Source organism: Nycticebus coucang, chromosome 18, assembly GCF_027406575.1.
Source record: "Nycticebus coucang isolate mNycCou1 chromosome 18, mNycCou1.pri, whole genome shotgun sequence".
In the NCBI taxonomy this organism is placed as follows: Eukaryota; Metazoa; Chordata; class Mammalia; order Primates; family Lorisidae; genus Nycticebus; species Nycticebus coucang.
The window spans coordinates 26,224,063-26,249,630 of NC_069797.1; the positions used below are offsets into that span (position 1 = coordinate 26,224,063).

General features: G+C 43.1%; 2 protein-coding genes across 5 annotated transcripts in view; one reads left to right on the top strand and one right to left on the bottom strand.

Moving 5' to 3' along the window:
* Positions 1–12,060, top strand: part of TRPV3 (transient receptor potential cation channel subfamily V member 3) — a 28,205-nt gene extending 16,145 nt beyond the window's left edge. Inside the window, exons 8-17 of the mRNA XM_053569597.1 lie at positions 5–181; positions 1,131–1,289; positions 1,964–2,065; positions 3,063–3,136; positions 5,269–5,434; positions 7,762–7,828; positions 9,099–9,373; positions 10,282–10,394; positions 11,615–11,694; positions 11,933–12,060. Of these exons, the coding sequence (XP_053425572.1) occupies positions 5–181; positions 1,131–1,289; positions 1,964–2,065; positions 3,063–3,136; positions 5,269–5,434; positions 7,762–7,828; positions 9,099–9,373; positions 10,282–10,394; positions 11,615–11,694; positions 11,933–12,027 (1,308 nt within the window). The 3' untranslated portion in view covers positions 12,028–12,060. The remainder of the gene's footprint in view (positions 1–4; positions 182–1,130; positions 1,290–1,963; positions 2,066–3,062; positions 3,137–5,268; positions 5,435–7,761; positions 7,829–9,098; positions 9,374–10,281; positions 10,395–11,614; positions 11,695–11,932) is intronic.
* A 923-nt stretch (positions 12,061–12,983) lies between these two features.
* The window catches only part of ASPA (aspartoacylase), a 31,264-nt gene continuing 18,679 nt past the window's right edge, over positions 12,984–25,568 (bottom strand). Inside the window, exons 6-8 of one of the 4 annotated variants that reach the window (XM_053569593.1) lie at positions 14,974–15,151; positions 14,293–14,366; positions 12,984–13,163 (exon numbers count right to left, since the gene is read on the bottom strand). In XM_053569593.1, coding sequence (XP_053425568.1) covers positions 13,143–13,163; positions 14,293–14,366; positions 14,974–15,151 — 273 coding nt within the window. In that variant the 3' untranslated portion in view covers positions 12,984–13,142. The other 3 variants (XM_053569592.1, XM_053569594.1, XM_053569595.1) reach the window with 3 other exon arrangements.

Consider the following 25,568-nt stretch of genomic DNA (forward strand, 5'->3'; position numbering starts at 1 on the left):
TCAGATCCTGAAGTACATCCTGAGCCGTGAGATCAAGGAGAAGCCACTCCGGAGCTTGTCTAGGAAGTTCACTGACTGGGCGTATGGGCCCGTGTCATCCTCACTCTATGACCTCACCAATGTGGACACTACGACAGACAACTCGGTGCTGGAAATCATTGTCTACAACACCAACATTGATGTAGGCCTCCTGGGTGGGCTGGAAGGGTCAGGGAGTGGAGGGCTGGACCACAGGTGGGGACTTGAAGGGCACAAGGAAGGCCCTGCCACTAACCCCGGGCCCTGCATCTCCTGTTCTTTGTGCCCAGCTCTGCCCATTGAGGCAGAGGGGATGGGGCCTGGAGATGGGCCCGGCTGCTTCTGCCAACTTTGGATTGTGACCCTAGTGGTAGGGTATCTCTTGCCCCAGAATCCTGGGCAGTTTGGGTGAGGTGGGTGAGGGGGTAGTTGGTGTTGAACTTCCCCATCATGTCTCTTTCCCACTTCCCCTGCTGGTGTATATGGCCAGGCCTGGGATCTTTTCTTCCCTCAAACCCAAATGAAGGTGAGGGAGTACACAGCTGGAGCAACCAGGGGACTTCCTGGGAGGGGTGGAAGAGGGGGGTCATTGCAGTTGCAGGTGAAGAAAGAAGCCCAGCTGTGACCAGCTCAGCTCTTGAGGGGAAGTAAGGCAGTAGGCCGGGTCTTTCTCCATATTTTTGTTAAGAATCAGCTTCCCACAGCCTATCTTGCCAGGGCCTCCAGGACCCTCACAGTAGCTCAGTTGGTGGGACAGAGATTATTAGCAGTTTAATAGACAAGGAGTCTGTGGGTCAGGGCTGTCCTAAGGTCACAGAGTGAAGAATGGGGGCAACCTCTCTCCCCTCCTAGCCTCACTTTCTGCTATGGGTCAGATCCTCCTGTGGGAAGCCCAGGCTCCTGTGGTGCTAGGCTGCCTCCTGCATGCGTGCACTGAGGAGGAGCCTCAGGAGTTGGAATCACCCTTCCAGCATTTCCAGCCAAACCAGTCCACTGGGCAATAATGACAGCCCCTTCTGCCGGGCAGTGCTGACTCAGCTCTGTAGGGTCCTTTGAAAATGGTCCCTCCCTCTTGCCCTTGTCTCCGTGGTGACTGGTGTGTTCTCCTCCAGAACCGGCACGAGATGCTGACTCTGGAGCCCCTGCACACGCTGCTGCATATGAAGTGGAAGAAGTTTGCCAAGTACATGTTCTTCCTGTCCTTCTGCTTTTATTTCTTCTACAACATCACCCTGACTCTTGTCTCGTACTACCGCCCTAGGGAGGAGGAGGTACGTGGGCCCCTTGGAGGGGAGAGGGTGGCCAGAGCTGGAGGAGCTTGGAGTCAACTCCTGTGTAGATGGGGAAACAGGCCTAGATAGGCCAAGAGATTTGTGTGGGGTCCCTGAATTGTCCTTCACAGTTTCTAGAGAGCTGAAAATATGTGTCTTTGGTGCTTTGTCAGGCTAAGCCCCAGGTGCTGAGCTTGAGGTGCTGGGGGAAGAGTCAGAGAATTGGGAGACCCAAATACTACCAGGGTCTCTGGTTGAACCTAGAACTAGTTAGGTGTTTCTGCTATGAGGGCTGCAGAAAGTGGGAGGAAAACAAGCTCTCCCACCACGGTAAGCCTTGGTTTCCCATCATCCTGTGGGGCGCCGGGCCTCAGCCTTATTTAACCATGTTAAGGCCCCACTGAGTCTCTGGATAGGGGTGGGTTCTGGGAAGGATAAATGCAGTGGGGTGTGAGGGGTTGTTAGCACAGGCAGGACTTTACTCCTAGCTGTGGAATTCGGGGTTCCCACCAAGGGTGGGGAAGTCAGGGGTTGGGGAGCTGCCATTCCTTCCCTTGCCCTGCACAGAGCAGGGATGTGTTTCATGCGGGTGCACTATGGGGTTGGCATGTATACCTGGCAGCATCCCTGCCCTCCTTACTCCTTCTTGACCATCCCATTCCCTTCTTGCCCAGGCCCTCCCACACCCCTTGGCCCTGACGCACAAGATGGGGTGGCTGCAGCTCTTAGGGAGGATGTTCGTGCTCATCTGGGCCATGTGCATCTCTGTAAAAGAGGTGAGTGGGTCCCTCAGCCCTTCCAGACTGCCCTGCAAGATGGGCAGGCATGAGGGGACTGGCTCCTATTCCTCCCTGCTCTGCTGTTACTGCTGGGAGGCTTGGGGGAGGCATTTCCTTTCCAAGCCTTAGATTTCCAACATGGGAAATGAAAAAGGCAGGTCTGTCTTATCTACTTCATCTGTCTATCCATCTATCCACCTGTCCAACTAGCCACCATTTATTAACCCTTCCAGCTTGTTTGATGCCACTCCTCTTAACCTCCCTCATTCTCATCCAATTACCTAGTTTCTCTCATTGATCTAGCCACTCATTCACCTTCCAAATACCCACTCATCTGTACCCATCATCCTTCCGTCTTTTATCCAACCATCTCTCCTTACATCTGCCCATCCATCCATCCATCCATCCATCCATTCAGTGAATCAGCAGGTATATTCTGATCACCTTCTATATGTGGAAACCTGGAGAAGGTGATAGGATAGAGAGAGTTTGCCCTCTTTGAGCCCACAGCCTGGTAGGGATTGAACATGGGAGAGAGACTTTAAGGTTGACTTTGAAAATGGCCCTAGGTTAGGTTCAGACCAATGGCTAGGGGAAGGGAGATGATTTTATCTGGGAATGGGGTTGGAGGAGGGCAGGGAAGGCTTGAAGGCAGACATGGCACTTATTCTGGCAGGGTAGAATTGGACATAAGGACATTGGGGACAAGATCATTCCAGAGCAGGCATGGGGAACAGGCTCAGGGCTGGAAGGCTGGGCCACATGTGGGGAGTGGCAGGTAGCCATTACACACATGCCTCTTTGCACATTCTGGGGTGAGGATGGTGTGGTGGTGCCTATGTCTCCCAGGTACAGATCCCCTTCCATGTCCCTCACCCAGCTCTGGCCAGGCCTTCACACACTCACCCCTCAGTCCTGTGGAAGCACCCCATCCTCAAATCCTCCAGGGAGGGGCAGAAGGAGGATATAGTTTGTCTTTCCTTTCTGGCCTTAGGGCATTGCAATCTTCCTGCTGAGACCCTCAGATCTACAGTCCATCCTCTCAGATGCCTGGTTCCATTTTGTCTTGTAAGTAAGTCACCCTCTGTCCTTTCAGTCACCATCTCAGGCAGGGCTGAGTCCTATCCGTGGCTGTGGTGTTGCTCTGGAATAGTCACCCTTCTGTGTCACTTCTATGTCACCTTCTCGGTCACCCTGTCCCAGTCATTTTGCCTTAGTCACCTCACCAGGAATCTCCCTTCTAGAAACACACACACAGGTCAGAAACCCTCAGGACAATGCCTACCATCTGGTGGCAGTGATGGCTGACATCACCGGTCATAGGGCCCCGGGTGGCAGGCAGCTCAGAGAAGGCACGAAAAGGCTTAGTCACTCTGTGTCCTTTTTTTTGCAAAAGGTTGTCCAGGGCAGTCCCTCCTAGTTCTGTGGGGCCTAGGAGTTGCCACCTTGGACCTTGGCAGATTAGACCTGGACGGTACCTGAGAAATTACTAAGTCTCCTCTATAGACACCCTGGAAGCTCCCAGAACAGGGAAGGGAGCATTCACAGTCGTGTGGAGGAGCTTCAGGAGTGTTGAAACTCTAGCCTGCCAGGAATCGTCACCCCAAGTCGGTGTGTGGTTGATGACCAGAGGGCCCTAGCCAGAAAGCCCAGCTCAGCAGCCTGTCTGAATGAGTTCATGTGTGGCTGACATCAGAGGCTTGTGGGACCTCTGTCTCTAGATGAACAGAGGTTGATTTAGTGAGTTAGCATTGCTGCTGTGGGAATGGAACAGAATCTGGGATGAAGAATGTTGGGCTCCACAGCTCTGCAGACCCACTGATGTCTCTCTTCTGAGCATTTGAGAAGCTGGGCCCATAGGACCTTGAGTCGTGGCCCGATGTTTCTAAATACTTAGGTGTTTTATTAAGTATATATCTGCCTTCCAGAGCCATGAACTAGGTTCTTTATCCCCATGGGCAGGTGGGGCACCTGGGGATACTGCAGGAAATGGATAGATGCAACGCTGCCTGATGACAAACCACATGCAAGTCTGTCATCTCTAAGGAAGAATTATGAGTCCAGAGGAAACTCTGTTTGTACAGACACTTCTCTTAGAACAGACAGAAAGCACCGATACCTGGTCCTGATCTTCTGCTTCTTATTTATTTTGTTAGTTTAGAGGAAGGTGCAGACATCCTCATTTCAATCTTAAGTGCAGTTGATCAATCAGATTTTTTGTTCTTAACTGCACCAGAAAAACAAACTTACCTGTATCTTAACCATGGTTAGATACTTTATAAATGTGGCAACTTCCTGATGTTATATAAGCAAGAGATGGCTTTAAAATCAGAAGTCTGCATAACTCATGGTGTTTGGATTGTTTAGGAGTAGATTTTGATTGTACATGTTTGATATACCTTGTGCTTTAAAAAATTTTAATTGTGGTAAAGTACACATAACATAAAAGTTACCATCTTAACCATTTTTAAGTGTATTGCTCAATATGGCTAAGTATACTCGTGTTGTTGTGCAATCAACCTTTAGAACTCCTTTCATCTTGTAAAGTTGAAACTCCCTACTCATTAAACAATTGCTATTTCCTTACCCCCTCCTTGGTAACCACCATTTCTCTTTCTGTCTCTATGGATTTGACTATTCTAGGTACCTCATATAAGTAGAACCATATAGTATTTGTCTTTTTAGGGGTGGCTTTTATTTCACTTAGCAGATATCACACTTTTTTTTAAAAAAAGGTAAAAATAGTAGACTTGAGAGAACTTCTGTTATGATTGGCTTATAAGTATAGATGTTGGCAGCTTTTGTCATTTTGGTTAAAAATGCAATCATTCCTTACATCCTTGGCCTACCCTTGTGGTTCTCAAATCTATGTGGGAATCAGAAATCAAGTGAGTGACTTGAAAAATATATGGCCTCCTGGGCTGTACTCCAGAATCTTCTGAGGCCCTGTGGAACTGATTGTTTTTCCCTGTCAGCTACACCAGCCCTGACTGGCCCTGACTGGCACCTGTTGGTGTAGTCTACAAGGCTGGGTGTTCACTGTGGTTGAGTGGATCTGAGGCAGCCGTAACTGTCTCTTCAGAGTCAGCCCTCTGGGTGACCATTCGGGGGCTTAAGGGAGGTTTGGAGGATTTGAGTATTTCTGCCCTGATACGGAGGAGAAGTGAGTAAGGCCCTTGTCTCCTGTGTCTCCTGAACAGTTTTATCCAGGCTGTGCTTGTGATACTGTCTGTCTTCTTGTACTTGTTTGCCTACAAAGAGTACCTTGCCTGCCTCGTGCTGGCCATGGCCCTGGGCTGGGCGAACATGCTCTACTACACGCGGGGGTTCCAGTCCATGGGCATGTACAGCGTCATGATCCAGAAGGTGCGTTGGGGGCTGGCAGACTCGCAGAGCACGTTCATTTTTTAGATGGGGAAACTGAGGTCTGGAGAGGAAGAGGGGCTTATGAAGGGGCAAGTCACTGCTTTTTCTCCCAAATGCCATGATCTCCTTTGCTTTTGGCTGGGCTTTGAGAGAACTCAAAACGCCCAGGTTTGTCAGGCACTAGGGAGGGATATGTTTTGTGAAGGAATATTCTCACCCCTGGGCAGTGGTGTGCTGGTGAATCTGTAATGACTGCTTTCTGGTGGGTGTGTGTGTGTGTGTGTGTGTGTGTGTAGTATATATGTACATATGTATACACATATATACATACCGTTATCATAAATTTTACTATATAAAGGATGGATAGCACATAATTTATAAATAATAATAAAATATATAATATACTTCATTGCCTATTCCACATAGCCAGTTAAATTTCAGAATAATTTGTTTTTTATAGATCTCTCAAATCTCTTGCCAGCCCATGCTCTCACTTGACAAATGAGTGCTGTTCAAGCATGAAGGTTGGGTGCTATTTTTCTTTTTATTTTTTTTTTTTTTTGTAGAGACAGAGTCTCATCCTATGGCCCTCGGTAGAGTGCCGTGGCGTCACACAGCTCACAGCAACCTCCAACTCCTGGGCTTAAGCGATTCTCTTGCCTCAGCCTCCCGAGTAGCTGGGACTACAGGCGCCCGCCACAACGCCCGGCTATTTTTTGGTTGCAGTTTGGCCGGGGCTGGCTTTGAACCCGCCACCCTCGGTATATGGGGCCGGCGCCCTACCGACTGAGCCACAGGCGCCGCCCGGGTGCTATTTTTCTTTAAGATGAAAATGACACGATGATTTATGTTAGAACTTCACTTGTTTGTCAATGACATGAGCAACTTGTTTGAGGAATCGGATAATAGGTTGCAAGTACTAGAAGAATTTTCCTTTGATATTTTTGCGCTATTGGCAGTGTAAAGGCTTCAGACACATTTTTCAGTTTAATGTGGATTAACATTGTTTCATCACTCTCTTAAATCTAGATCTAGATATCACAAAACAGTGAGTCAATTGACCTCTGATTTGTAGCATTTATCAATTTTCAAGGTGTAAATATAGCAGTTTCTCCTTAGTCTCCGGGATAGGTTCCAAGACCCCCAGTAGATGCCTGAAACTGTGGATAGTGCTAACCATATATAGTACACTATGTTTTTTCCTACATATACCTACATACCTACTTATAAATTTTAAGTTACAAGTTAGGCATACTAAGAGAGTAACAACAATAATAATAAAATTGAATAATTATAACAACATACTATAATAAAAGTTATGTGAATGTGCTCTCTCTCTCACAATATCTTATCACATGGAATATTTCCAGATTGCCATTGACTGTGGGTAAACTGAAAGAGCAGCAAGTGAAACAACAAATAAGGGAGGACTACTGGGCCGATTTCCAGTTCCCAGCATCATGTCCCTGAACATGGTGTTGGAAGCGTGCTCAGCTATATATACCATTATATATAATAGTGTTTTCACCGTACGGCTATTGTGATGTAAATAACCTCAAAAGCACAGATCATTGTAAAATGTAGTCAAATCTAGGGAGTGATGACTTTGTTTTAACTGTGATTTATTTAATTGTAAGTACATACGGTTTAATATTTTGCAATACAAATGATAATTCGTTTACCTTCCACCTTTACTGAGGTGTAATGGACAAGTAAAATAATTGTATACATTAAGGTATATAATGTGAGGATTTGCTATATGTACATATTGAAATATGTTTACCCATTTCAAGTTAGTGAACACATTCATGACCTCACATAGTTACTTTTTCTTTGTGTGTGATGAGAACATTTAAGGTTTATTCTCTCAGCAAATTCCAAATATACAGTACAGTATTGTTAACTATTGTCATTATGCAGTACATTAGAGTCCCCAAACTTACTCATCTTATAACTAAAAGTTTGATTTGGTTCTTAATAATGGCTGTGTTTAACAACCAGCTCGCAAACTTCATGGAAATTAGATAGCTCTGAAGTGAGCTGGTTTGAGCAGGCTCCAGCGCGCCACTGCCCCCAGGAAGGTGAGGGTTCCAGATATGAGACTCTGTGGAGAGAGGTTCAGGCTGAATCAGCAGGGGCAGAGAGACACTGTGCTCCAGAAGGTGGAGGGAGGAGAGAGCCTGGGGTGGGAGGTGAGGCGCAGAGCTGAGCCCTTGGAGCATCCTGAGAAGTTGGCCATGGGAGGAAGAGGGTGGGCAGAAGGGAGGTCAGTGTGCAGTGAATACGTGCTCAAACCTTACACTCAAATCACATTTATTTCTTTGTAGGTCATTTTACATGATGTTCTGAAGTTCTTGTTTGTGTATATCGTGTTCTTACTTGGATTTGGAGTAGGTAATTGATTTATAAATAATAGTAGCTCACCCATTTGTAATGCACTTTATACAGATGTAAAAAGGACAAAGCACTCAGTAGCCACAGCAATTGTTTATGTATAAGCTATCAATTGGGCGTTTGTCATGCTTAGCATTTTCCAAGCGGTATCTTTTCACCTCTCTCAATACCTTGATCAAGTGGGAAGCATCATCCTGGTCACAAGGTCACTGAGGATTAGAGACTCCAGGAATCACAACAGGCCAGCCACTCCTACCCAGCCATGAGATATGCTGCCCATTCTCCCATCCATCCATCTCATGTGGCCTGCACAGCTCAAGATAGGCTCTGCAGGTGTTTTCAGCCCCATTTTACAGATGGGGAAACTAAAGTTCATGAAAATTTGACAGATGGTCTTTGCAAAGTAGAAGTCCAAGTAGTACACTGAGCTAACTTCCTTTGGTCTTCATAGCTTTTGCTCTCACAGTTTGCCTCAGAAACATCTGTGAGAGCCTCTGGTTTGTTTAGGACCAGGAAAGGGGTGTCCCCTCTTAAATATTTCTATTTAGAGGGAATGGTACAAGTGGGCTTTATTTCTGACCTCTGCATAGAGAAGTATGTTTCTTCCCCCCATAAGAGAAGTTTTTTTCCTTTTTTTTTTTTCAGTGATTATTGGCATTTGAAATTAGCCAGCTGTTCCCATATGTCTGGTACCTTTTCTGGGTCAAAATTTGCTTATTTATTTGCTCTGTTACTTATTTATTTGTCCACTCATTTACTCATCATTTTGTCCATCCATTCACTCATTCAGCAGTGAACCACAACTGTGGTGTGTTGGAAAGAAGATAAGAGTGAGCCCTGGGTCTTGCTCCTGGGGAACTCACAGCACAGTATTGAGAGGAGACTCAGGATCTTATAGTCTTTGGGGGAAGTGACCAAGGCTACAGGAAGTCAGCTCAGAGACTGTTGGGGAGCCAGGGACACACACACATAGATTATGATCAGCAACTCTGCAAGGCTGCAAGGGATCAAGGGCTAATGTGGGATTGAGGAGGGCCGACAAGAGAGTATACTCTTTGTTGGGTGGGAAGGGTGTTCTGTGGGAGGTCAGGGCAGAGAAACCAGCCTGATGAGACTTTTGGAGGACCTGACACTGGACATAGGCCAGAGAGGAGGAGGCAGCAGGCCTGCAGGGTGGGCACGCATGCATGTGCAAATACACCAAGCTTATGGGGTAATCAGCCAGGCAGAGAGGCTGAAGCTAAAAGAACACCCTGTTATGTCCTCCCAGCCCTGGCCTCACTGATTGAGAAGTGTCCAAACGATAACAAGGACTGCAGCTCCTATGGCAGCTTCAGTGAGGCGGTGCTAGAGCTCTTCAAGCTCACCATAGGCCTGGGCGACCTGAACATCCAGCAGAACTCCAAGTACCCAGTCCTCTTTCTGTTCCTGCTCATCACCTACGTCATCCTCACCTTTGTCCTCCTCCTCAATATGCTCATTGCCCTGATGGGAGAGACAGTGGAGAACGTCTCCAAGGAGAGTGAGCGCATCTGGCGCCTGCAGGTGACCTTGTGCAGGGGTGGGGGGAGCCTTCATGGGGACTCTGTCTGGGGCAGGGCCTGGGAGTGTCATAAACTCTCCTATGACAGGCCAGGATTGAGGAAACTTTTAGTTGAGGTTCTTTGAGTACAGGGTCTAGGAAGCATGGCTGAAAAACAGCACAGTGTGAGAGAAACTCAGGCTTATGGGAGTGCTCTGCTCAGAGTCCACAGTGTGATATGTGGATGTCAGAGCATGACCTTAGATTGCCTCAAGATGAGTATGGGGTCTAGCACAATGGAGGCGATAGTTCTGTTCTACTTTGTCCTGGCCTTAATACTCTTAATATGCTGGGGACGCCAACCCACACAATGGGTCCAGAGGTGGTGACCAGGTTTGGGAGAGGACTGGAGACTGTTTCACTAGCAATGGTTATTGGAACTAGGGTTGAAGAAGGTGAGAGTTCCTTCAGATTTCTGCAGAGCTACCTGTGTGAGAGGGAGCAGTCCCTTTCTGTGGCCCCAGAAGACAGAACTGAGGTACATGGGGGAATCACAGGGAGAAAAGCTGATTTGACATGAGAACGTTTCTAATTATTAAGGCCTTCTTAATTGAGTAGTTGACACTGGTCAAGAGAGAGTAGAAAAAGTATGGCCAAGATTCCAAACCCGGGATAGGGTACAAGATGTCAGCCCTGGGATTCCGGGGTCTTAACACTCTTAGCCGGGAAGCTGCTGGACTTCCAGAAATATAATTTATGTCATGTTAAAACCAATTTGAATGTCTTTCCCGAATTTCCTGCTTTTTTTTGTCTTTGGATTCTGTAGATTAGCTGAACCCTCAAGGTGTGTGCAGTAAGCACCCAGTGACGGTGGAGTGGGCTGTCTGATCCTCTGTGCCTGCACCCTCCTTAGACTTGTTTATGTTCCCAGAGAGCCAGGACGATCTTGGAGTTTGAGAAAATGTTACCAGAATGGCTGAGGAGCAGATTCAGGATGGGAGAGCTGTGTAAAGTAGCGGAGGAAGATTTCCGACTGTGTTTGCGGTAAGGAAAGGAGAAGGGCCTGGGTGGGGGTCTTTGGGGTGTGTAGAGAGGGATGAGTCAGCATGTTGCTTGATGACACCACAACCATTGTCCCTTTTGGTGGCCTGACCAGTGTCTGGTTTAGAAAAGATTTGCCAACCTGACATTCTTTGTCCTGCTGTGTACCCTGTGTGGGTTCTTTGACACCTGGGAACTCAAGGCACATTTTGTCATTGGCAAATGAAAAGTGAGATAGCTACTTTTAACATATCTTAAGTTTTCTGATTTTAAAAGAAGCTCTTGTACATCCCATGGCTCCTTTTCTGAAAGTCTACTTCCTACCCACCCTATAGGTCAACTTTTTTGAGTATAACCTTAATCTACTTCTCTGACTGAAATCCCACCCCTGGGAAACCAACATTTCTGACTGTCATTGTTACCCTAACAAATATTTCTGATGTTGACACTCTCATTCCAGAGATGTTCTCTGAATGTGAATTTAAATCCAACCAATATCTCCTAAATTGCATTCTAACATCTTACATGCTGCCCACTCTTACTGGAGTATGAACCTTAACTACCTTCTCTTAATGCATTCTCAACCCTAGCTAAACTTCTACAGGCTTAATATTTTTTTTTTGAGACAGAGTTTCACTCTGTTGACCTAAGTAGAGTGCCAGGCATCATCATAGCTCACAGCAACCTCAAACTCCTAGGCTCAAGCAGTCCTCCTGCCTCAGTTTTTCTATTTTAAGTAGACACTAGATCTCTTGCTCAGGCTGGTCTAGAACTCCTGAGCTCAAGCAATGCACCCACCTCAGCCTTCCACAGTGCTAGGATTATAGGAGCCACTGTGCCCAGCCTACAGGCTTAATCTTCACACTTCCTCAGCTAGGGCCTGTCCTCCCACCTGCCCTCCCTCCCTGTGGGCTTCCTTTGGCCAGTCAGGCACAGTGGCTGAAGTCTGAAGACGTGTACCCTTTACACCTGTCTGAGCAACTTGTAGGATCTTTGGGTGTCATACACTGGGAGGAGAACTGATCCCTTGAGGCCTAGAGAAATGGAGATATTGACAGATTTTAAACCCTAACAATGCTGGTATAACCACTTGGGGCAGGGATACTCCTGATCCCTGGAATAGAAGAGATCTGGTCTAGAGACTGGGACATTCCAAATGTGGTGCTATTTGGATTTAATGAGATGAAATTGTGAAATAGCGAGAATGATCATCACACTTGCAGGATCAACGAGGTGAAGTGGACTGAGTGGAAAACGCATGTCTCCTTTCTTAATGAAGATCCGGGACCTGTAAGACGGGCAGGTACTATTGCTGTGGGTGGGATGGGGTCCAGTCCTGTCTGAGATTGTGTGACCTTGGGCAAGTCAAATCCTAGGGCTCTTACTTTCCCCATCTGTGAAATGGGAGGGTTGAATGAAGTTGGCACTGACATTTTATAATCCTAGTTGGAACAACTTTCAAAAAATTAGGTGGTACCCTAAGACATGGAAACATAGTATGCAGAGCAATGTGTTTCTAAAGTAGATTTTTTTCCAAGCAGATTTCAATAAAATTCAAGATTCTTCCAGGAACAACAGCAAAACCACTCTCAATGCATTTGATGAAATAGATGAATTCCCGGAAACTTCAGTATAGAAGCAAAACCCAGAGCTGGTGTGAACATGGGCTGATGCTGCAGGCTGAGTACTTGGACCCGGGCTCTGCCAGCCTAGAAGCAGAAAGCACCCTCTGAGCAGGTGTCAGAGCTGAGAGGCTGCTGTCAGGTTGTCTAAGTGGGAAACATTTTGGATTTTCTTATTCATCAGAGAGTTTGTGCAAACCCAAGCTGGCAGTCAGGAGACCGGGAGTCTCCTGTAGTCTTGAGTGAAGCCTCTTGTTTTAGCAACTGCAGGTCCAGTTGGCTGGAAGAGATGGGTGGTGGGGAAGAGGCAGGAGCCCGAGGAGCAGGGAGAGAAGCCTTCCCTCCTGCCAACATCTCCCTGACTGCCCCAACCCGGCGTACACATTCTGCTGTCTCTATTACTGTGACTGGGTTGCCTGAGTTTGTGGGAGACTCTTCATCCCATCCCAGAATATGCAGGGCACTGAGGTAACCCTGAAAGGGAGGAGATGAGTGAGCCACGGAAATGCCCTTTTGGAACTTTCAGGGAACAGGAAACCATCCTAGGAATGAGTGCCTTTGGCGCCCCAAGGCTCAAACTGTCTCAAACTGAGAGGTGTTTTTAGTAGCATAATTAACACAGGGTTTTAATTTTCAGTATAGAAAAAAATACATTTCAATTAAGAATGAAAATCACTACAGATGAAGTATATGATTTTAAAAGCTGAGATATAGATTCTGGGCTTTTGGGCTAGCTGTTATACTTGGCCTTAGGGTGGCCAGAATGACACAAAAAGCTTTTCTTCATACACACAAAAGTCCACATAAGACACGCCAGGCAGGCCCTGCTGGGCCGCTGCGATCTGGGTGAAAGGGCTTGGCTCTCTTCCTTGTCCTTGTCTTGCAATAGTTCATGTCTCTGAGCTGAGATTGTGGCTTCAGCTGAAGCAGAAATAGCAGCAGCTCCATCTAAGTGGTCTTAAATCTCAGAGGTTACTAGCATACCTCAGTATTTCTCAGTGGGGGAATTTAAAAAAACGCCCTACATGCTCTGGCATGAAGTATTTCTGTTAACTGTGAATTTTGAAGCTGAAGAGGAAGCTTGTGAGGGAGGAGTGTTTGCCAAGACTTGGAGCTTATTTTTTGATTCTCATCCTCTGATGTTCTTCCCCTGAAATGACACAGAGCCAGTTTAGGGGCAGAGACAAAGTAGAGATTGAAGGAATTTTCCAGGTGACTGGGGCCTAAACAACCAGAAAATCTACTCTGCCTACATTATCTGCTAAAAGGATAAATGAGGGAAATTTTGAAGTGGAATTATAATAACCACGAATTTTGATTTCGAATGGCACAAACAGGAATTCAGCCTTTACATGACTTGGCAATTGGCTAGTTAATCTGACTGGAGGCAAATGATGGAGCTCAGGCCAAGAAGTTCACTCTGGGCCAGTTTTTCTGCTCTGGGGTGCTCTGTGTGCCAGCCTAGCTAGGTAGGTCGAGACTTGTCCTTCGTGCTTCTGATGGGCCTGGGCAGGGAGATGTGGGCTGGGCAGAAGATGCAGCCAGGGAGACTACGTAGTGTACACCGGCCCTGCACTCCCACCTGACCTAGGGAGTCAACTCCTGCTTTGAGCCATAATGGTCAGACCAAGCCCTGAGGGCAAAGGGGCCAGGCACATGTCTCTTGAGCAGAGAAGATTTGAGGGAGACTGTTATAAAAGCAGAAGGAGTAGATGTGTTCTAGATAGGCTGGCTTAGTAAAATAACTTGAGAAAGATTTTGGCTCACTTCAGTTCAGCAACTGCTTCAGATATTGGAGTTGTTTTAATAGAAGCTGGTTTAGCACTTATGAGGGGTGTTGTTGAAGATGGTAACTGGATGAACTTTAATTTCTCTTTTCACTTGAAGAGTCTACAGTTCAGCACTCCATATTTGGAGTTACCTACTTGCATTTACCTTGAACGGATGTCTGGTTTGAGGGGCAGTTATTTGGACCCATTGCATCATGTTCTATACTACAGAGCTGGAGATTCCAGAAATGCTTTGACTCAAATATTAATGCATAACATCATATGGTTCTCCATTTCTCACTTGGACAATAGCTGGGAGGTTAGGCAAACAGAAATCAATAACTGGATTTTTGCCTTCTCGTGCATTGTGGAAAGCTGCTAACTGTGAATCTGGATGGACTTTGGGGGCAAGAGTATTTTATTTCTTTCTTTCTTTTTTTTTTTTTGGCAGTTTTTGGCTGAGGCCAGGTTTGAACCCACCACCTCGGGGATATGGGGCGGACATCTTACTCTTTGAGCCACGGGTGCCGCCCAAGAGTATTTTCTGTAGTGGTTATTCTTCTCAGTAGTAGAAGGCTCCCAGCCTAGAAGATAAGAGTCTAGGTAGTTTTGCAAAGAAACTACTTGCAAAGGTACTTTGCAAGAAACATCAGAGTCAAAAGGGCCACTTTCTTCACTGTACACCTGGAGACTAATGCTCTGAGAGGAATATGCACTTGTTCACAGTCATGTGAGAAGTGTTATCAGAGCTGCTGAAGCTGGAATGTTCTGATTCTTGGAACACAAATACCCCTGCACACCATCATTTGTCTTTAAGCATAGTTATGCAGTAAATTTAAGTCTATCTTTGTGGCTGGCATATGTTAAGGGGCAGGACTTTTTGCTCAGATGACTCCTTTGGCAGTCAACATTGTCCCTTTGATCACTATGACTGGTTAAAAATTCAAGTGCGCATGCAGGTGTGCACACAGCCTCCCCTCCTCCCACCACACTCCACTTTAAAACAAAACCATGAGCCTATCAGGATATCTTAAAACCTCATGATTTACATTTCAGTGATTTAAGGGGATGGTGTTTTCCAGGGATGAGATCTCCCATGCTCAGAGAGTGGCTTTAGCTCAAACACTCTTTCAGCTAAACTTTTCCTTGAGAAGAATTCATTATATGTTTAGATTAAAAAAGGGTGCTTACCTTCCTCCTGGGATATGGAAAAAGGTGTTCGAGGTTGTACTGTGAAGTCATTAAGTTCTTGGAAGGCTCCTGCCTGACAGAGCTCAGTATTATTGATACTCCTTTCCTTCTTTACAGCCTGATGAGCAGTGTCCTTCTGCTCTGGGTGGTACCCAGGTGGATGGGCCATCATCCAGGCCTGTGAAGTATATCTGATGTCTGCATGGATTTACATGTTTTTTTTTTACACTGTGATCTTGGTTCCAAACAAAGAATTGTCACCCCATTTTCATTGAATGTGCCTGACCTTTATAAATTCTAAATTACATACTTCTTAGTGTTGTGTGCATGTGAAACCCTATGTTTAAGAAAGAATCATAAAAAGAGTAAGAACATTTTGTGAGATTGGAGGGATGCTTTTTTGATTTCCAATAAATATTTATTTTGCCTTCTTAATGGCCATGTTTCTTTCTTGCCTTAGGTGTGCCAATATGAAAACTGTCTAGAAATTCTAGAGTGTTGCTAATAGGAGTGGATAGACGGAAGGCTGGGTTTTGGACCTACAATATTACCATTGGATTGGGCCTGGCTCAGGAACAGAGCCAGAAAGCTGTAAAACATTTCACCTTTGTACAGTGTTAACCTTTGTACAGTGTTAACTAAGTGCATTCATGTTCAGTATCTCCATTTGAACCACTCAGCCACTTTGGAAGCAGTTTGAGTAAAAGGAGACTCCTGGAGTTGAAGTGACATGTTCAAGGATTCATAGCCAGATGATGCTGGTGGTTTAGGCCATATACAAACCCCTCCTATGCCCTGCCCCACGTCCCCCAAGCTAGCTCTCAACTAATTTTGAATGGATATAAAGTCATGGCTCTATCTGGTCCTTGGAGACCAGAAGGAATAAATCCCGCCTGTCTACCTCCTGCCATGAGGGGGTAATGAGAGAATTGATATTGAAGAGCTGACATTATTACCTATGAGCCCCACTTATATGTATTTTCTCATTCCTATGAGTGATTTCATAAAGATAGCAGTTCTCAACTTGAATGCCAAGACATTCTTTGTCTTGATGAGTTGTGGAACTTGCGACCAATTTGTTAATAAGTGAAATGCTGCATTTGGCTAATTATTTACTTACTTCAGATGATTCCCAGGATAACTACCTTCACTGTGATGTGTCTTGTTGAGTGGCAAAGAAATCAGGGTTGTATAAAATCCCTAGCCTACCTTAAATAGGCTTTATCCATAATCTTGGAATGTGCCATCTATGGGAATATTCTAGGTAGACTGATAGAGAAAAGTGGAACCTCCTGTTATAAGTTATATTTGTGGGAATGAGACACTTCCGGTCAATTAGTGTGAACATTTTTATGACTCTTGGTAGTGTGAAAAATTATTTCCCAAAATGATTACAACATTTTTTCATCCTTTGAGATTGTATGTTTGTATGTTATACACTTTATAAAGCTCTTTCCTTCATATCGATTATCTTATTATTATTATTTTTTAGGTGACTTAGAAAAGTCCTACCCTGAGACAGACATAGTTCTTACCCTTCTAAAAGTACTTATGGAAAAGAAGAATCTTAGAATTCTGAAAACCCTTGCTCATATGCACATACTTCCTGCCACTTCCCTATTCTCCATGCTCAGTTATGTCCCTCTGGAGTAGAAACCACTGGACTCATAGGCTTGATTTCCCCTGAATGGACACAGAATGGTGATACAGAGTTGACGGTCACCAGTTAATAGTCACCAGAAGGAGAGAGGAGGGTGGGAGAAGCAAGCAAGGAAAAAGAAATGAGAAAAGCAAAGGCGAGTTTTTTTTTCTTGTTTTGTTTTTTTTATTGTTTGGGATTCATTAGGGCACAAAGAATTAGGTCATACTGATTGCATTTGGTAGCTAAAGTCCCTCTTATAATTGTCCTGCCCCAGAGGTGTGCCATACACCATGACCCCCCATCTCCCACCCTCCTGCCCTCTTCTCACTTGCTCATTCCCCTGCCCCCCCGTATTAGCTCATCTGCTGCCTTCATATTAGAACAGAGTACATTGGATTCTTGCTTCACTACTCTTGCAATGCTTTACTAAGAAGAATGTGTTCCACCTCCATCCAGGTAATACAAAAGATGTAAAGTCTCCATCTTTTTTAATGTCTGAATAGTAGTATTCCCTGATGTACAAATACCACGGATTGTTAATCCATTCCTGGGATGGTGGGCATTTAGGTTGTTTCCACATTTTGATGATTGTAAATTGAGCTGCAATAAACAATCTAGTGCAAACGTCCTATGATAAAATGATTTTTCTTCTGAGTTGAGTCACTTTTAAGTGTCATTTAGCCAAAGGGAGAACAGGGGTGGGGGCAGAGTTTCAAAAAGCAGGAAAAAATGTGGGCAAAGACCCCAAGATAGTAGGGGGCTTGGTACATCTGAGGACTAGGGAGAAGCCTGTGTGACCAAATTGCTGGGAGCAAGGGGCCCAGTGACATGAAATATGGTGGAGAGGTGAACAGAGGCTGAAGCATATACAGGTTTTGTCTAATTCTGGTAAGGCTTTGAGATTTCATGACAAGGGTAAGAAGAAGCCACCACAAGGTTACATGGGGGAATTGTTGAGTGTGAACATTTCCCTGTTTTTTTTTTTTTTCCCTATGTGGTTGTAGGCTTAAAGGGTGTTTTTTTCCTCCTGCTGTTTTTGGGATATAGTAACTGTCTGACAAGTGGGCATGGAGTGTTACCTGGGAGCTGTGGGGAGCATACTCATGAAATGATTGGAAAGCAGGGGCATTGGTGGAATAGGAAGAGTTTTGGTAGAGAAGGATGTTTGTTATACTCATTTATTGGATCCTTATTAGATTGCAGACCCTGAAAAAGACACTGCTAATGTCCTGAAGATAGGCAATTGAGTCAGGTAGAAGAGCACCAAGAAGGCTTTGTACATGAAATGAGAGTTGAGTTGCATTTTGAAGGAAAAACAGAACTTAGCTAGAGTGAAGCCTGAGTGGGCATGGGGGATGGAGGAAGGAGAGAGAGAACTCTAGGTGAAAGAATCAGTCTGTGTGAAGGCATAGAGTAATAAAACAACATGAGGGTCCTGGAACAGAGAGAGCCAGAAGGGAGATGATTCTAGAGAGGTTGTGAGGGAGGGAGGAGCAGATCACGAAGGGCCTTCTGTGCTAAGAATTTGAACGTGAATCATTTATTAAGTGCATGCTCTGTACTAGGCACTAAGCTAAGTGCTTACATGCATTAGCCCACATCATCCTCACAGTAGACCTGTCAATGGGGCACTATTATTATGTTCGTTCCCATTTTAAAAATGAGAAAAGTGAGTCTGTATGTGTTAGAAATAACAAAAATAAAACAAAACTGAAAGTAACTAAAACTGCATTGAGTCAAAGAAAATAAGACTTGATAGAAATAATCAATCCTCACACTGAAACCATAGTGACCTAAAGTGCACGTGTAAATTTTACAAATAACTAAAGTTTGACAGAAGAAATAGGCATTCTTGACAAAATTTACATCTGAAAAAAATTGACCCAGAGTAATCAGATCAGGAAATAAAGCACAATAGAACATTTATAGTAGGAAAAGGAAGATTGGTAAAATTTGTTATGTGTACAAGCTGATTGATAGATTACATTTTTACTACAGAATTCAGAAATATGAGTTTATTCCAATGAAAATTTCGTGAAGTAGAAAAATATTGGAAAATTTAGAAAGAGTTTATAGTCTATGGAACACTGAAGATGGAGTGATGGAGTGAAATTGGCTTGACGGGGTCTACTCTAGAAGAATAGAAATGTTTATAGAATTTGTTTTCTATATAATGTTAGTAAAAACACAATTAAATTCAAGTAGGGGAGGGGTAAGCTCTTAGCTAACAGGAACAATGTGGGGTATGTGGCATACCTCTCTGGTGAAGGGCTCAACTACGACTTGGACTTTACCTAACAAATGCAAACAATGTAACCTAATCATTTGTATTCATACATAATCTAAAATAAAAAAGAAAATATATTTGAAATAATTATAGGATCCTTGGGGTCCAAATCATGAAATACAAATGCTCTTTACTTGGCTGCTAAGGCCTAAGAGAGGAGGAAGGGAGGCAGCGTCCATGAGAGGTCCTTTGAGGAGAAGAATCATGGCAGATGAGGGATTTGGGCATTTAGAACAGGGGAGAATTTCTTCAAAGACTGCATTTGCAAATCAGAACATGTGTTTGGATCACATTTCCAGTAGTGTCCACTGCCCTATGTTACTGGCCTTCACCACTTACGCTGTTGAATGCTTGAGCCCAAAGACCTCCTCATACCTTGGCTGGGAATAATGGTGAGCACATTGTTTCAAAATGAAAAGTGGCAGCTGTGAAGGACATGCCTCTTCCAAATTTTCCATGTGAGGAATGAAAGTTAGCTTCTAAAGGGGCATGTGAGATGTCTAAAGGAGGCTCTTTGCTCCCTGAGCTCAGTGCAGAGTAAGTGGGCACACCAGAGCAGCAATGCTTTGTGTGGACTACTGTCTGCAGACAAAGGACCATTCAGAGTTTCTTGATGTATTCATAATGTCATCTTTACAACTGCAATTCTCTTTCACATTTCATTCACAGAAAAGCATTAAAAAATCTCCTTCGGATAAACTTTAATACTTACGTTTATAGACTGTGCACATGCTGTATGGTATGTTATTAATTCAAATAAGAAAAGTTGAAAAAGAGCAGGCCTGCCCCATTAACTTCTACTAGTGTTTACACATTAGAGGCATACCTTGGAGATACTGAAGCTTTGGTTCTAGACCACCACAATAAAGCAAATATTGCAATAAAGCTAGTCACACACATGTTTTCGTTTCCTAGTGCATATAAAAATTATGTTTATACTATACTGTGATCTATTAAGTGCTCAATAACATTATGTCTAAAAAATGTACATACTTTAAATAAAAAATATTTTATTGCTAAAAATGCTTGTGATCTTAAGAACTTTTAGAAAGTCATAATCTTTCTGCTGGTGGAGGGTCCTGCCTTGATGTTAATGGCTGCTGAATGATCAGGGTGGTGGTTGCTGAAGGTTGGGGTGGCTGTGGCAATTTCTTCAAATAAGAAGGCAATGAAGTTTGCTGCACTGATTGAGAACACAGAGTTCTTCCTTTCATGAATGATTTCTCTGTAGCATGGGATGCTGTTTGACAGCATTTTACTCATAGTAGAATTTCTTTCAAAATTGAAGTAAATCCTCTCAAACCCTGATACTGCTTTATCAAATAATTTTATATAACATTTTGAATCCTAACTTGTCATTTTAACAATGCTCACAGCATCTTCATCAGGAGTAGATTCCATCTCAAAAAACCATTTTCTTTGCTTATCCATAAGACAGAACTCCTCATTCATTCACTTTCTTTAAACATTTTATTATATTATTTTTCTTTTATATTTTTCTACCTCCATATGATTTGCAGAAAACTTTCATTCAAGTTTTATTTAGATTGCAGCAATTGGATCACATCTTCAGGCTCGCATTTCTTTTCTTTTTTTTGTAGAGACAGAGTTTCACTTCATTGCCCTCGGTAGAGTGCCGTAGTGTCACACAGCTCACAGCAACCTCCAACTCCTGGGCTTAGGCAATTCTCCTGCCTCAGCCTCCCGAGTAGCTGGGACTACAGGCGCCCACCACAACGCCCAGCTTTTTTTTTTTTTTGTTGCAGTTTGGCCTGGGCTGGGTTTGAACCCGCCACCCTCGGTATATGGGGCCGGCGCCCTGCTCACTGAGCCCCAGGCACCGCCCCAGGCTCCATTTCTAATTCTCTTACTAGTTCCATCACATCTGCATGACTTTATCCGCTGAAGTCTTAAACTCATCAAAGTCATCCATGAAGGTTGAAATTAACATTTTCCAAACTCCTATTGATGTTGAGATTTGATCTCTCAGGAATCATGAATGTTCCTAACGGAAGCTAAAAGGGTGAATCATTTCCAGAAAGTTTTTAATCAAATTTGCCAAGTTCCATCAGAGGAATCACTATATGGCAGTCAAAGCCTTATAGTGATTTTTAAAATGTATTTCTTAAATAATAAGACTTAAATAAGAAGTCAAAATTACTTCTTGATCCAGGGGGTACAGAATGGATGTTGTGTTAACAGGCATGAAACAACATTAATCATGTACATCTCCATCAGAGATCTTGGGTGACCGGATGCATTAACCAGGTGCTGACTAGTAATAATTTGAAAGGAATTTTTTTTCTCAACAGGAGATCTCAAAAATGGACTTAAAATATTCAGTAAATCAGGCTATAAACAGATGTGCTGTCATTCAGGTTTTGTTCTTCCATTTATAAAACACAGAATAGATTTAACATAATTCTTAAGGGCCCTATGATTTTTGAAATAGTAAATGAGCGTTGGTGTCAGTTCAAAGTCACCAGTTGTATTAGCTCCTGACAAGACAGTCAGCCTATCCTTTGAAGCCAGGCATTGACTTCTATTTATGAAAGTCCTGACAGTTTTGCCTACACTGAAAATCTTTTGTTTAGTGTAGCCACCTTCACCAATGATCTTAGCTAGATCTTAAGGATAGCATGCTGCAGCTACTATATCAGCACTTGCTACTTCACTTTGCATTTTTATATTATGAAGATGGCTTTTTCCTGAACCTCATAAACCGACATCTGCCAGCTTCTTGCAGCTTCCTCATCTCTCAGCCTTCACAGAATTAAAGCGAGATAGGGCCTTGTTCTGGATTAGGCTTTGGCTTAAGAGAATGTTGCAGCTATTTAGACCATTAAAACTTTCTCTATATCAGCAATAAGATTGCTTTTCTTTCTTGTCATTTGTGTGTTCACTAGTGTAGCACTTTTGATTTTTTTCAGAACTTTTCCTTTGCATTCATTATTTGACTAATTGCTTGGTGCAAGAGGCCTCACTTTCAGCTGATCTCGGTTTTTTTCTCATGCTTTCCTCACTAAATCATTTCTAGCTTTTGATTTAAAAGTGAGAGAAGTACGATTCTTCCTTTCACTTGAACACTTAGAGACCATTTTAGGGTTCTGAATTGGCCTAATTCGATATTGCTGTGTCTCAGGGAATAGCGAGGCCTGAGAAGAGGGAGAGACATAGGGAAATAGCTGGTCAGTGAAGCAGTCAGAATACACATAACATTTATTGAGTATGTTTGATCTCTTATTTGGGCACACTTTGTGGTGTCCTAAAACACAATAGTAACATCAAAGATAACTGATCATAGATCACCATAACAGATGTAATAATAATGAAGAAGTCTGAAATACTGCAAGAATTATAAAAATGTGACACAGAAATGTGAAGTGAGCACACATTGTTGAAAAAAACAGTGCCAATAGATTTGCTAGACACAGAGTTGCCACAAACCTTCAATTTGTAAAAACACAATTATCTGTGAGGCATAATAAAGTGTATCATTTTCATAATAAAATGAAACAAGGTATGCTTGTGCTTAAAAACATACATTTAATTCTATGTTCAAGTTAAAATATGTTTTATGTATTTTTAATTTTGAGTATAAAGGCTGTTTATTAAGAGCGTTAAAATATAATGTATAATAAACTATACAGAAATAGAAACATGTCTTTGAATAAGTTACATAAAATATGATACCTTTCAAAGATATTAATTTATGAAATTTGCTGGATGTCTACTGAGTAAGGCACTGTCCTAGATGCTGTAGATGAAGCTGATTAAGGCACAACCCTCCTTTTGAGGATCTTAAAAACTAGTAGAGTTTTTCAAGATATGGTACAACAAGCGAGCTAGAAGTGATTTCTAATGTAAAGAAGAGCGAATACTTTTTGCCTTGAGTGTTAGTTTAGTTGTCTTTGCAAAAGCTTCTTTCTTTTCATAATATGAGGCCTCATTTATAAACACTGGGTACACCGTACAGTCTCCACCCAGTGGAATAGTCTTCCCATCAAGTGTTAAAAACACCGGATCCCCGGGGTGCAATGGTTTCCAGTCTTGATCCTCTCAGGAAACAATTAAAATAAATAAATTACATTTGGTTTTCCTCCTATTTTAAAAATTCATGTCACTCTAGACAACTCACAAATTACAGCATTCTATTCTTTTAAAAGAGATGCTTGAGAGGTGTATTGCGAGGCATATAAGTGATCTGATTAAATTGAAATTGTGTAGTTAATATTGATAGCAGTGGTAAGAGGTCCCATTTTGACTTTTATAGCTAACACATGTAATTAAAGCTTGCTTCAATACTAAATTTACCTTGAAATTTGCCAAAGCAATTTATAACATTTAAAGGCAAAATTGAATGCATGTCTACCTAAGTGCATAATCTACCTGATGCCAGCTAAAGTTAAATTCTGTTTAGCAAAATTTAGGGAATATCCATTAAGAGCCTTCTGTTGTAAGATATTCTAATGTTACAGATATCAAAATGAGGCATGTTGTATGAGAGATTCTGTTCTGATGGGGATTGGTGAGAGAAGGTGAGAGTGGGATGAAATGTCTAAGACAAGGTGGATGCATTCCAAACATGCTCTGACATTAGGATAACAATTGAGTTATCTGAAAGGAATTTGGACCTCTGATCCTTCCAGCACTAATGGTGTCCTGTTGCAGAGACCCTAGAACAGTTCTCAAACTTTCATATGCTTCCAAATCATCTGGAGATTTTGTTAAAATGATGATTCCAATTCTACAGGTTGGGGGTGAGGGCCTGAGATTCTGCATTTCTGACATTTCCCAGCAGCAATAACATCACCCAGGAATTTGTTAGAAAAGCAGAATTTCATTCCCTGTTGCAGACCTACTAAATAGAAATCTTCACATTAAGAAATCTCCAGAGATTCAAATGCACAGCGTTAGTGTTTGATAATTGTTGTGTCATGGCAATTTTCTCAATCCTGGATGTACATTATAATCACCGGGATGTTAATATATGTCTACATATGTAGAGGGGTTAGTTCCATGTCAGATAACTTAGAATCTCAAGAGTGAGGTCCAGGTATTGTTATTTTAAAAATTCATTTTAGAATTTGCTCATTTTTGTGTACACTTCTATGAGTTTTGACACATGCTTAGCATAGTCATATAACCTATAACCATGTAGTCAAGATACATAATTATGTAATCCACCTCCTCTTCCTTCTCCAGCCCCTAATGCTACCCATTTATAGTTCACTGTTTTAAAGCCCCAGATGATTTTGGAGGGTGTTAGTTTCAGTTGAGAACTACTGCTCTGGACCAGTAGTTTTCAGGCAGAGACATGCTCTAGACCACGTCTAGAGGAACTTCAGCACACATGTGGCTAGCCCCCACCCACAGAATCCTGATGCAGTGCAGTGATACTCAGACCTGAGCCATACGGAAATCACCTGGTGAACTCAAAAATTCTGTTTCCACCTTGATGAATTTAATCAGAATCTCTAGGGATGGGATCTGGAAATAAGGATGTTAAAAATGCTCCTTAGGGGGCAGTGCCTGTGGCTCAACAGAGTAGGGCACCGGCCCCATATGCCGGAAGTGGTGGGTTCAAACGCAGCCCTGGCCAAAAACTGCAAAAAAAAAAAAAAAAAAAAAAATGCTCCTTAGGTGATTCTCATGTGGCTTGAGTTCAAGAAGCACTGCTTTAGTAGGTTTGTGACAGGTTCTGGCCTAGGTGATTCTAATTAGCATCCCTGATTAAGAACCATCACTCTCAGAACAAAATCTGGACTCATAAGTATGTCCCTGTTTTGGCTCCAGAGTCTATGATCTCTGCTCACTCCTACTCTCTATGGACGTTGGTCTTCTTGCTGTTGTTCAAACACCTCAAGTTTGCACTTGCTTTCCACATGGTTGGCTTCTCAGCGTCCAGGATCTGGCTTCAGTGCCACCATCTCAGAGATGGCATTTTCTGACTGCCCCATCTAACGGGAACCCTTTGTGACCCTCTGCTATATTATCGTTTAGTACAGTTTGAAACAATCGTATTGTTTACTTATTCATGGTCTGTTCTCCCCCATTAGTAAGGAAGCTCCATGAGGGACCTTCAATCTCAGGACAGACTTAGTTGTCATTCAAAAGTATTGTTGAAATAATTAATCAATCAATCCTTCCTGTAGAGTTCTTAGTCCTTATGGAAAGAATTCTTCATTGTCTATCCAATAAAACTACTCTTCCTAATGTTTAAGACCTACTACTAACTCTGTTTGTTACTGATCTCTTTAGTTTCACTTTTCAGCCTTCCCAGGATTATTTTTTACTCAAGACTATTCTTAAGGATATCTCAATATTCAAAAAAATACTGGTTTAGCCTGTTAATGACATCATCACCTCGGCCTTTGTTTCTTGTGCTTGATATTTTTGTCATCTATAGTGCTTGCTTTCTTCCTTTTCCCCAATCTGTATCTTTCCTTCAAAACATTACCTAAGGCTCCTTTTTCAGGTTTCCATCTGGGTCCCATTAGGCCACAAAGCAGGATTTGCTCCACTAGTCAGCTACTTAATTAAGTTGCAAGTCTGGATGACTATTAGAGTCATTAAATAGGGATTTGAACTGGATCACTGGCTTTTAACCCTGATCACCCAAGTCAGTAAGATCAGATTATCTCAAAGTGGAGTCCTGGCATTGTT